The sequence below is a fragment of the Nothoprocta perdicaria genome, unplaced genomic scaffold (genome assembly GCF_003342845.1).
Source record: "Nothoprocta perdicaria isolate Ctin4 unplaced genomic scaffold, notPer1 scaffold_273, whole genome shotgun sequence".
In the NCBI taxonomy this organism is placed as follows: domain Eukaryota; kingdom Metazoa; phylum Chordata; class Aves; order Tinamiformes; family Tinamidae; genus Nothoprocta; species Nothoprocta perdicaria.
The window spans coordinates 310,502-322,625 of NW_020455503.1; the positions used below are offsets into that span (position 1 = coordinate 310,502).

The 12,124-nt window shown below is 39.6% G+C and overlaps 1 protein-coding gene across 1 annotated transcript in view; it reads left to right on the forward strand.

The window, feature by feature from the left end:
* FBXL17 (F-box and leucine rich repeat protein 17) overlaps positions 1-12,124 on the forward strand; it is a 277,144-nt gene that overhangs the window by 7,510 nt on the left and 257,510 nt on the right. The window contains exons 4-7 of the mRNA XM_026040976.1: positions 5-194; positions 8,110-8,232; positions 9,808-10,065; positions 10,856-10,987. Of these exons, the coding sequence (XP_025896761.1) occupies positions 5-194; positions 8,110-8,232; positions 9,808-10,065; positions 10,856-10,987 (703 nt within the window). The remainder of the gene's footprint in view (positions 1-4; positions 195-8,109; positions 8,233-9,807; positions 10,066-10,855; positions 10,988-12,124) is intronic.

The following is a 12,124-nucleotide window of genomic DNA, read 5'->3' on the forward strand; positions in this document are numbered from 1 at the left end:
CCGCGGGCGAGGGCGGCGGGCAGCGCGACTCGCCGCCGCCGCCGCCGGAGGAGGAGGAGGAGGCGGGCGGGAGGAAGCCGGGCGGCCAGGCGGGCTGCGAGGAGCCGCGGGAGCAGCCCGGGGACTGCTGCCGGGAGCCGCCGCCACCGCCCGCCGCCGGCATCAACCAGCTGCCGCCCTCCATCCTGCTCAAGGTGCGTGGTGCCCGCGGGCCCCGGCGGGCGGGCAGCGGCCCGAGGGCGGCACTGCCGCCGCGGCGCGGCCTCCCGCCGCCCGGGACACCCCTGCTGAAAGGCTCCAACTAACTGGCCTTTAGCACGGATGCAGCATTCCCATCGTAGCCTCTTCTACAAAGACCGTGTTTTTCTATGGGATAATGGGAGGCAGTTACACTCTGAATTTCCAGTCGCTTCTTATTGTGAAAAGTTGAGGGACCTTGCAGGGACTCCTGAGTCGCGAGTGGCTGCTCAAGCCCTGTTCTGCTGTTCTAACTGTTGTTATCAGGCTTAACTTGGCCTGCAGATCGTCAGCTGGGCACTGCTGACCTCGGGGAGCCTGCAGTGTGGCGTATGCTAGCTAATCTCATTTTGTTCAGCCAACCCATTTAATGTTTATAAACAACCGATTTGCTTTTCACTTGGTCACTGAAACATACGTCAAAAACATGGCAGAGAGGGCACGTTTTCATCTTGAAGCTTTGTAGAGGAGGATGAGGTGTCATGGAACTAAATACAGATCATTTCAGTATGCTCTCTTTAAAAGCCAGGAGGAACTATAGAATTTATAGATTGCTCATCTTGGCAGTAGCCTAGACAGATGTAGGAGCTAACAATCCATATGTAAACATACAGTGTGAACAGGAGTTCACAGCACTATGTGCTGTGTATTGCTGTCCTGTGCCTGTTACTGTTTCACTGGCAGCAGGTTTGCCACCAGGTTCTTCAAGAAGATGTTTTGATCTTCATGCAGCACTGGTGTTTTGTTTGGAAGTAGACTCGGGTATATCTGAGACCCTGTAGCCTAGAGGATGGGATGATTAGAAACAGCTGCAAATACTGAAAAACAAGTATCTAATGAAACCTTGTTATTTAGTACTCAAAGTGACAGATTTTGTGGATCAGAGGAGCTGTGTGTTTGTCTGTTGGCCTAAGAGAATCTGTAAAGATCCAGGAAAACTGCTGTGACCCCCACAGTTTATATTTTTCTGTGACTTGGCTGATGAAATGGACAACATCCTTAATTAAGAGTGTTCTGAAGCTTGGGGAGGGTGCCAAGCTAAAGGGATGTGGGCTTATTAGAGGATGTGATTAAAACTCAAATATGATAAGTTTAGAGCTTTTTGACATTGCTGATTTTTGAAGTATTGCCAACAGAAGCAAATCCTCTTTTTGCTTCTCTTAGCTTTGTTGATTTAACAGCCTTGCAAAGAAGGAACTGATGTAAAGAGTGGCAGAAAGCAGAAAGACCTTACTGGGATGTAAGAGAAGGGACTGGAAATGCTGGATGCAGGAAGGAAGTTGTGATCAGCTTGTTACTTGTAAAGCTGCAATAAGGCTGTGCCCACTGGGCTGTCCTTAATAATCTCACAGGCAAATTGAAGAGGAATGCTAGGAGAGCTGGAGGATGTGGAAACACAGCCTATGACAGTAGTCTGGAGGCTCTTTTTCACCCAGAAAAAGACGACTGAGATGAGATTCAGATACGCACCTCGGGTGTGAGGAAACTGGTGACAGACGTGGTTGTTTCCTGTCCGTTGCTCTACAGTAAGAAAGAGTAGGTTTACCTGATTTGAATCCCCCTTACACCAGGTTATGTAAAATGACACAGAGTAAGAACATCTCAGTCTCATCAAATGCTGTTTCTCCTCTCTGTGGTTATGGGGGACATGTGGTGTGTGTATTTGTGTCTTTTGTTTGTTTTTTTAAACAAGTGGCATGTCCTTATTGCTTATCAGCGTTGTTTTAGGTACGCTTGAGCTTACTTCAGAGCAGCCAAAAACTGGACTAGATGACCCTTTTTAGATTGTCTTTATCATTTTGCTGCTTCTGTAAGCCATGGATATATATTATTCTGTGTGAAGCAGATAATTGTTAATATACAGTGAAGGAAAAAGTTTACTTCAGTTTTTGTAACTGAATTCTGTGAGGTGTCTTTTTTTTTTTGAACTAAATTTTGTATTTTTGTTGTTTGGGCACCTCTGGTTCTTGCTCTTGATTCCTTCATCTTGTGCCCTGTGAGCTTTTTTCTTTTTTTTTTCCCCCCACTTTTTCCATTTTTTTCTTCTCACTTTTTCCATTCTTTATTTAGAGTAATAACTTGCCCTTTACATGTTTGCTTTTGGTAAGTTTGATGTTAAATTATTAGCACTGATTTGCACATTATCAGGATGATACAAAGAGGGTTTGATTAAAGCCAAAGCTCTTAGCTGTGTTGACTCTTGTACACTGTTTTGCATTTATTTGTGCCTGAAAAGACCAGAAATATTTTTCAGATGCACTTTTTTTTTCTCTTAGTCAAGAAGCAGAGATCACTGCTTCATCTCTCACATGCACAAATTCATGCTGTTGGTTTTCTAATACCACCTTTTCTGTCTTATGCTGGTGTCTCCATCAGATTCTCTAGTTTGGAACTTGTTTCAGACTATAAAATATCCATATATATATATATTTTTTATTTAGAGCACTAGAAAAAACGAAAAAGATTTTTTCCCACCTACGTGGCTGTTGCAGAGGGGTAGATGCTCTTTTTTGGGGGCTTGCTTGTTCTGATTAGCTCTGCCTGTATTGACCTTAACAAATCAGTGCTACTCTTCTCTAGTTTTCTTGAAGGTCACTGTTAGCTTATTTTATTATCACCGTAGATAAGTGAACCAGCCTCAACTGGTTCTGTGCTAGTACCGTGTGAATTGTAAGGCTCATCCCCTGAAGGAGAAGTGTCAGAGACTGGTGACAAAAATGAAGATGGTCTTATGAACATTAGTGGTAAAGTTCTAAAGGATGTCCTAACCTAACAAGTGGTTTCTTGCACAATTTACTTAACAAGTATAGGTATTTTGCATTTAAAATAAATAAATGAATTGTGAGGTTGGGGGGCTCCACTGCTCAGCTCCGTTGGGCCGAGGTCTTTCAGCGCCTTCGTCGAGCGCTCCCTTCCAGCAGGAAGGGCCTGGAGCCCCCAGTGGCCGTGGGTGTCTCCTGCTCATGTCTTGGAGACAGAGAGAGAAGTTGGACTTTTTTGCCTTATAGCTAAGCCAGTCTGTTAGCTGCTAAGGGCAGTTGCCCCCTGCACTCGGTGACCTCCGTCTGCGTGCTCCTGCTGCCTCCTGGTCTCTGTGTGGGGATCGCGCAGTTGTCGAGCAAGTTGGATCAGCCGGCTAATGTGATGCTAACCGGACAGTGCAGCCGTGTTTGGCTTGGGCCTCAGTTGTGTCCGGCTCAGGGATCAGCCACGTGGCTCTGAGCAGCGTCCCTAAGCTTTCATTTATTCTTGCTTTATTTTTCTCCGTATTCCATTGAGGTTATGTGTGGATAAAGTGGAAAAAAATTCCTCTTAGAGTTTTCTGGTAAGAGGTTATTCTGTTGTTTCGCTTGCTTGTAGAGGAGCAAAATATTTGCTTCGTAACCCTAAGATGATGTATAAACATGTAGTTCACAAGTACTGTGTTTAGCAGTCCTTTGTAAAATGTAATACTAAGGATATTCCTTTTATAGAGTGCTTGTTAAGAATTATTTGTGATAGTGAAACTTGAATTAGTTGCTTAAACAACCTACAGCCAGTATGGAAACAAATGGGGAACTTGCCAAGAACTGATAAATCACATCAGTTAGACACTAAGATGAATATATAGTGTCTCCCTCCATGTTTACAGTTTATTTTAATGTTCTTTATGTATGCTGTTGTTAATGCCATGAACTTTTTCATTATGCTGTATCAAGTTTTTCTGTTTTGAAAATAATTACATAGATATCAGTATACAGAAGATTTCTAGTGAGAAAAGAATGCTTTATTTACAAAAGTCTTTTCCAGGTAGATTGAAAGATCTTTTACTTGATAGTAGGGAAGAGGAACTGGTGACAACTGATGTTTTATAATCTGTTTTTCAGTAGGATATGTAGTCTGTAATGTCTTAAAGCTGTTGGTTCATTTTCACAGTTTGTAGCATCTTTAAGTAATGCTGTTAGTACTCAGGTAAACATCAAAGCAAAAGCTTCTCAATTCCATGGATGCAGTAATTCCAATTTCATGGTTGTGTGTTAAAAGTCATTTATCGTAAAATTATGACTGTTTTCTGTTCTTTGAGTGCATTCTGTTTAATTCATATTTTATTTTCTCAATGTGAAATCTGGATTTCTGGAAATGTTGGTGCTGATGATACTGTGTCAGCAAGCACATTGGGAATTATGTGGAATTGTTCTTTCTTCCAACTAGCCTTTATGGTTCTTGTGACTTTTCATGATTTGCCTTAAGAAGTGTATTTAATACGTGCTTGGTTTCACCTCTTTGGGAAATTCTGGTTATGACCAAAATCACTGTACTGTGTATTTTGCATATATCGTTCAAGCCTAATGTGTGTGCCTATGTTATCTACATTTTATCCTTAGTGTTTTAAGAAGTGATATTTACAGATTTTGATGGCCAGTGGTGGCCAGTGACAGGACATGGGGCAGTGGGTATAGGTTGCAACACAGGAAGCTCCGTCTCCAGGTGAGGAGGAACTTCTTTCCTGTGAGGGGGACAAAGCACTGGCACAGGCTGCCCAGGGAGGTTGTGGAGTCTCCTTCTCTGGAGGTCTTCAAAAACCCACCTGGATGCCGCCCTGTGCTCTGGGTTTGTCTGCTTGAGCTGAGAGATTGGACTAGATGATCACTAGAGGTCCCTTCCAACCTCAGCCAGTCTGTGATTATGTGATTTTTTTATTTTTTTCCAAAATTTTTGTACATTTTGAGCAGTGGGGAAATGCTAAGGTTCTAGTATCCCGAGTGTAATGCATAAGAGTTTTTATTTCTAAGTATTTCTGGTCAGATCCTTCAGTGATCTTGAGCAGTTTCTTCTTCCCGTTCTCGCTGTCTTACAGAATATTTTCCTTAAAAGAAATGAAGCACTAGAACTTTGGTCAGGTGCTGGATTTTGACAGTCTGAAGTGTCTCCCGCAAGGATTTAACCTGGCCTTTTTAAGACAATTTGTGCTATCGTCTGGTCCAGAGTTGTGGCTGGTCACAGATGTGCCCAAATACCCCAGAGATGAAGTTGTGATTTGGTGCTTAATATTTTGACAACCTGTGAATCCTTTCCTTGAGGGTGTTTGTATGGTTGTATGAGTCAAGGAAATTGGACTGTTGAACTAGTAACTAGAATAGTCCCTTTAAACTAAGATCCTGAGCATGCTCAGGGCTTGTTGTTGACATGCCTTGTTGCCAGCTGGAATACGTGCAGGTTTTGCTTGGGAATTTTTTCTACTATAGTTCAGTGGGTGTGTATATGTTTTCATAATTTCAAGCTCTGAAGAAAAACTTTTTTTTTCCACAGTATTCAAAATATTCTTATGATTAATATTTTTGTAGCAACTATAGAGAAACAAAACAGCAAGACTTTGATACCCCTTTGATATGTACCATTTGTGCCACTTCTTGTGTGCTGCAACTTCAAGTTTGATGACTACATCAGCGACCGTTTCCCTGCACCTTACATTAACTCTTGTTTTCTCTAGTAAAAGTAACGCCTCTTGACTCCTTACTGTTCCTGGTAATTAGGTTTATGTACAGCGTGGGCTGCAATGTGACCTTGAGTGTTTTCTAACATCTATTTCAACAGAACTGTACAAAAATATAGTCTGTGTCCTGCATTGAGTCCAACTGGCCTATTTTCAGCGATGCCATTGCTACATCTCTTGCTGGAGGTAGCAAGAGGTTTTCTGTCATGTTGCGAGGTTTTTTTCAGCTTTGATAACATGGTAATTTAAACAAAAACATGATTTACAAGCTTTTCCTTTCACAGTGGCAGTTGGATTAGCTATCATTTTCCTTGTTCTCTACTTATGGTGTTCTTGATTTTAAGAACTGCACACTTTCATTTCTTCACATAAATACTCTCTTTCATGGAAATAACACGTTTATTTCCCCTTCATAACAAATATTGGCTGATTTTGAGTATTTTGTGAGGCTTTTCCCAGCATCTCTAGTAGTTGTTACCGTGGTCCATGGCTACAAAATCTCAGAAGCTCACAGGCAAAAGTTTTATTTTGTACCAGTAGTAGGAACTCCAAAGGTTCCCACTATCTTAGTAGTTTAGTATTGCAGAGAATAGTCAAAAAGGTACCTAAGTCTCATCTCCAACAGTGATTTTATTTATTTTTATTTTTTAAAGCAACAGTTAGTGTTTAATGGCTAAAAAGACATGTGCTGTAGGAAGGTCAGGTCTCTTGCCAAGTCACCATTTGCTTAGAGCTTTTTCCCTTGCGGTGATGGAATTTTTTTGGATGCCATTCACAGCCCTCTCCTTGATGTGCCGTTGGAAGTGGAGTCGCCAGTGCATGTAAAGAACTGCAGGGAGGAAATGGGTGATGCCCGTTTCCACCAGGATTTCAGCCTGCCTGTGTTCAACCCAATCCCTTAATAAGAAACATAGGTTGACTGTGGCAGTGGCCAGCCAGAGGCTTGCAGGAGAGAGGAATGGCATTAGACAGGATCCTTAGTTCTCTGAAGACTCTTAATAGGAGACTGATACTTTCAGAGACAGAAAAAGGTGGAAATGGTGAATCTCACATGGATTTAAAGGAGGTTCCCTCCTATCCCCACAGCCTTCTCTTGCAGTTCTGTTAGAAACAGTCAACCAACTCCCCGTCCCTAAGCAGGTTTTACAGGGATATGGAGATTTAAAACTGCTAATTTAAACCAACTGTTTGAACAAGGAGGACGATAATGGTTGTCTTATTCCTGACAGCTGGCTCTCTGATGCATTTTAAAGAACACCAATGATAGAAATTCTGTAAGCTGTCAGATATTATAGTCTAAGGCTTTGTTGTTCTTATTTCAGCAACTTGACAGTTTGTGGGGGCCTGACTGTCTTACCTACACAAGTGATGTGCCACAAAAGTGATAAGGACAGTGTTTTCTGTTTTGTTTCCCCTCTCCCATCCCTTTTCTTAGGCCAAATGGTCCCAGTCTTTTCTTGGATTGTTTTTCCTGTTTTCTAGACCTCAGTGCTTTCCTCTACCACCTTTCTGATAAATTAATGTTTTCTTGAAGCAGAAGTGGCTGTAGTACCTTATGTAGTACCTGTAAGGCATCAGCCATGTAGGAGGGTCTTTCATGTTTTGCAGCTGCCCTTCTGGTTAGACGTCCTAATACTACTGTAATTACCTTTTTTTACTACTGTAATTACCTTTTTCACTTTAGGCTGATCTGTAGATTCAAGTTCATTTGTGGTTGCAAGGTGCCCTCAGAATTCACTCTTGATAGCCCTTCTTTTGATATCAATTTATAACAGCATTTCTGAGAAAAGGCATAGAACAGGAATTCATGTGAGCCTGCCATGAAGTCACAATCAGTTCCCTCCTTGCAGGTTGCTGTAGACCTAAAGCACTTGGAAAAAATGCAAAGGCTGTTCTTCGTTTTCTTGCATGACACTGGCTTGCTCTTCAGGTCTTTGTGCTGCCCTTTGCCTCACCTCCCACTCCACACATACTCTATACTGATGGTTTAGTGCCTTTATTTTTTATTTTTTAGCTAAGTTAACAATAGATAAAATGTCTTTCCATGTACATCAGAATAGGAATGAAAGCGTCTCTTTACTGCATGTGGATGATTGTAGAGACTTGTGCTGTTTCAGCAGTTTTTTTGGTAACGACCTAAGCTTCCGTCACAGCCGAACATCCACAGGGCACGTTGTGTTTCCCGGTGGTGTTGCGACTGTGACTGCTGCTACCTTGTCAACTGGTGCAGGATTTTGTTACTGCTCTTGGCTAATCTTGATGGAGCAAATTCTGGAAGTGTGTGCTGCACTACATACTGATATATTTTTGCTTTATACAAGACTTATTATAATAAGTAATGCTTTTCCTAATATGATTACTTCTCCTGACAAACACATTTCTTTTCCCTTTCTTTACAGATATTTTCCAATTTATCCCTGAATGAGCGTTGCCTTTCTGCATCTTTAGTCTGTAAATACTGGCGTGACCTGTGTTTAGATTTTCAGTTTTGGAAGCAGCTGGATCTCAGTAGTCGTCAACAGGTATGAAGGCTTCATTATCAAATTTGTTTGGATGTCTCGGAATTTGTTCTCCAAACGTCTGATCAAAGACAAACAAGCTTATGAGGGCCTCGGTGCTTTCAGAGCCCTTTCATACTAGGGGCTGAAAGCACCTGAACACTTAGTTAAATTCTTTGGGATAGAGATCACATGTGTTAACTGTGGTAGTTCAAGCAGTACGTGGGCAGATGCCCATCCTCACCCAGGGAGAGGACAAGTGCTGATTGAAATGGTTTGTAGGTTGAGCGGTGTGTGTCAGGCCCTCGTCAGCTCCCCTGCTTGGAGAGTTGCTGTTAAACGTGCCTCTGAAGCACTACTGGGAACCACCATGACAGACCACCTGACTCTTCTGAAGTGGCTCCAAACAAAACCTAGGTCACCTAGGTCCGAGGGACGTCTTCACAGACCTCTAGCCTGGAAATGCACAAGTGCTATGTGTCAAGTCTGTCTTTGCTCTAGGATTAGACTTCTTATTAGTGGAACATGGAGTGGAACACAGAATGTTTATTTCTTGACTGTAAGAAATGAAAACAGAAGGGAGTTACGTTAGTCTATCTTGCCTCTTTCAGGCTTATAGAAAGACATTGCCTATCCTAAGTGGCAGATGATGTTCTTGTTCAGCTATTTTGGAAGAATTTCAGTGTAAAGCACCTTAGGTTTTGAAAACTAATCTTTATGAAAGCAAATAACTTCCTCAATTTAAAGGTTATGCATTCTGTGTTACAAGCTTTGTGTTCTACTTGTTTTAATTTGTAACTCATAAGCTTCAGCTTGAAGAATGTCTTGTATTTCCTGCCTGCTTTGTGTCGTTGGCATCTTTTTAAAATTATTGGTACATATGTGTACTGTGTGCATAAATAAAAGCAGGATAGGATGAATTATCCTTTGAAGGAGTTCCATGGGAAAACAATGACTAGATCTTTGATTTAATGGCCTTTCATAGACTAACACTTTAGTTATTCGAATACTCCATTTTTTACAGTTACTTAAAATTATTCTACTTACAAGTAACTGGAAGATATTTACATTTTTTAGTTATGCCTCCACCCCTTTATAATCATGTTTTCCTTCTTTTTTTTTGTCTAGTGACATTTGGGTTACTTTTTCTTCCATTTTAAACAAGTCCATTGCTACTTGCATCACTGTAGTATATTGGTTGGCACCTGGTTTTGGATGATTACCAAAACTTGAGCAAGAATTCATCTTGTTCCTGAGAAATATAAACCTCTTACCTCTGTATCTTTTACCTTATTTGGATAAATAGAGTACTCGTATAGAAGGGCAAGCTAATCTTTTCTGAAGGATGGAGAATTCTTGGTCTAGAGTATGAAGAGGACCATTAACTCTGTCTCTAAGGACCAGAGCAAACCTCCCTGAAGTTACCTATAAATCTTCTTACAGTAGTCTATTCTTATCTCAGAAAATAAATATTTTCTTAATCTCTTAGTTTATGCAAACACAGCATGGAAATATTACTTTTTGTGTGAATGAGGCAAAGATGTTAATGAAAAAATAAATGTCAGGTGTGGTTTTTATTTTTATTTTTATTTTTTTTAGGTTACTGATGAGCTACTGGAAAAGATAGCTTCAAGAAGCCAGAATATTACTGAAATCAATATTTCTGATTGTCGCAACGTGTCAGATACTGGAGTATGTGTATTAGCATTTAAATGTCCTGGACTCCTAAGGTATACTGCCTATAGGTGTAAACAGCTTTCTGACACCTCCATTATTGCAGTTGCCTCTCAGTGTCCCCTTCTTCAGAAAGTGCATGTAGGGAATCAAGACAGACTCACCGATGAAGGCTTAAAGCAGGTAACCATCCAGTCAAGAAATTTATTTTGTAAATTTATTATTTTCTAACTTTTTTTCAAGTACAAAGAAAGAGTGGAAGAAAATGTTTTTTTTATTAAAAAAATATTTTTTAGAATATAATCAAAATATAATTACCTCTTTTACTTGGAAAACTATGTTTATGGCCATATATATTTTTTGATACAATACATACTTCCTTGTAGAGAGTATGTGTACTTCAATCCAGGGATTAAATGATCTCTTTTAAAATAAAATCTCCAGTTTGCCATGTTGCAGTTTACTCTGACTGTTTGTCAGGTTTTCCTGTACTTAGTTTCTGTTTAAAACCTATGTTAGAGTAACTCTTATTTGCATCATTAAAGCAGAAAGTGATTGAGCCTGTTTGTTGGTCATACTAGAAAGTTTCATCAACTCTATTACCTTAAAAGCACACTTATTGCCCCTTTCTAGCAGGCAGGTATTACTAACTTGTGAGATAGGAACCAATTTGTTTATAGGGCTTAAGTGCTGCCCTTAGCTCCTTTTTTAGTAACTATAGTAAGCAACTGCATTCCGTCATGTCCATAATCATAAATTTTCTTAGTTGCTTGCAGTTCTGATAAAACCTGCAGGCAAAGATGCCTCTTAAAAGAGAAGAAAATATCCAAATCTTAACTCCCAGAATTTATTGTTAAGTCAAATCCTCTTGAGGGGTTGTGTGTGTGTGTGCTTTTTTTGTTTGTTTTTTAAATTTTATCTATTTTTAAATTTAATCTGCTCAATCTTAAATCTTTGATTTAATTGATTGTAGCTGGGTTCCAAGTGCAGAGAATTGAAAGACATTCATTTTGGGCAATGTTACAAGATCTCAGACGAAGGAATGATCATAATAGCAAAAGGATGTCTGAAGCTACAGAGAATATATATGCAAGAAAACAAATTAGTAAGTACACATCATTTTTTTTTCCTTAACCCCATTTTCATTGTCAAAACTTTGTTCAGAACTTTCTTCTGAATGGTTGCTCCTTTTATGGCAATTGCCTAAGGTCTTAGGTATGAAGAATTTAGGTTCTACAGAGATAGCTTGGAGATGGATTCAACATATGTCAAAATTCATACACATCATAAGTCCATGCACCATGTATGTGTACATATCTTTTATACCAATATGTTATTCTGAGGTAAAAATTGTTCAACACTTTTGGAGAAGAATTTCATGACTGCAAATAAAAACTTATGTTTATCTTCTCTTGAAATATGTTGCTTTCTTATCAGGATGTAATACTGCAGTGGGCTAATGCTGGTAAAAGAAAGATGTTTCGTAGGTAGTAATGCAAATCACTTGTGTCCTAATTATTATATGCAGTCTCGGAAGAGACAGGTTCTAAAGGTCAAAGCCAGTGTCTACTAAATAGTATACTTGAGCAGTATATTAAACTCTTCATTTCCCACTCTTGTAAGTACATAAGTTTGTTTGTGGTTTAATTTTTATCTTTCGGGTCATGTCAGGGTTGTGACCCCTGCTTTGAAAACTGCTGACCTGGAACAAATAAGCTGTGTTTGTAAGAAAACAACATACTATGCCCTAGAGCCATTTGATATCTGTCTTCAGATAGAGATATCAATGTATAGATGACAGAGATATGAATTAAAAATCATTATCAATTAAAAATCCTTAAAATCTATCAACATTCAATGTTTTCTCTCTTTTTTTGAGAAGCCTCAAAAAAAACCCAAACCCTGGAGAAATATAAGAAAGTCTATAGTGTTATTAATGCTTAAAGAACAACAACAACAAAAAATTGTTGTGCACCTTCAAAATCTGAATCATTGTACGTGAAAGGCTGTCCAGTTATGCATGAAGACTCTGTGTATATAAAAGAAAATACACTTGTATACATTTATATAAATGACTATGTAAATGCATAATTGTTTTGAAATATGTGGATAAGGTGGTCACTTAACCTTTCTTATCATGTAAGTCTTGCAGTTGCCATAATGAAGATTGTAATCTCTCTTTATAGCTTGAAATCAAATCTAACTAGTTATCATCCTAGTTTTTAACATTCAAAAAAAAATC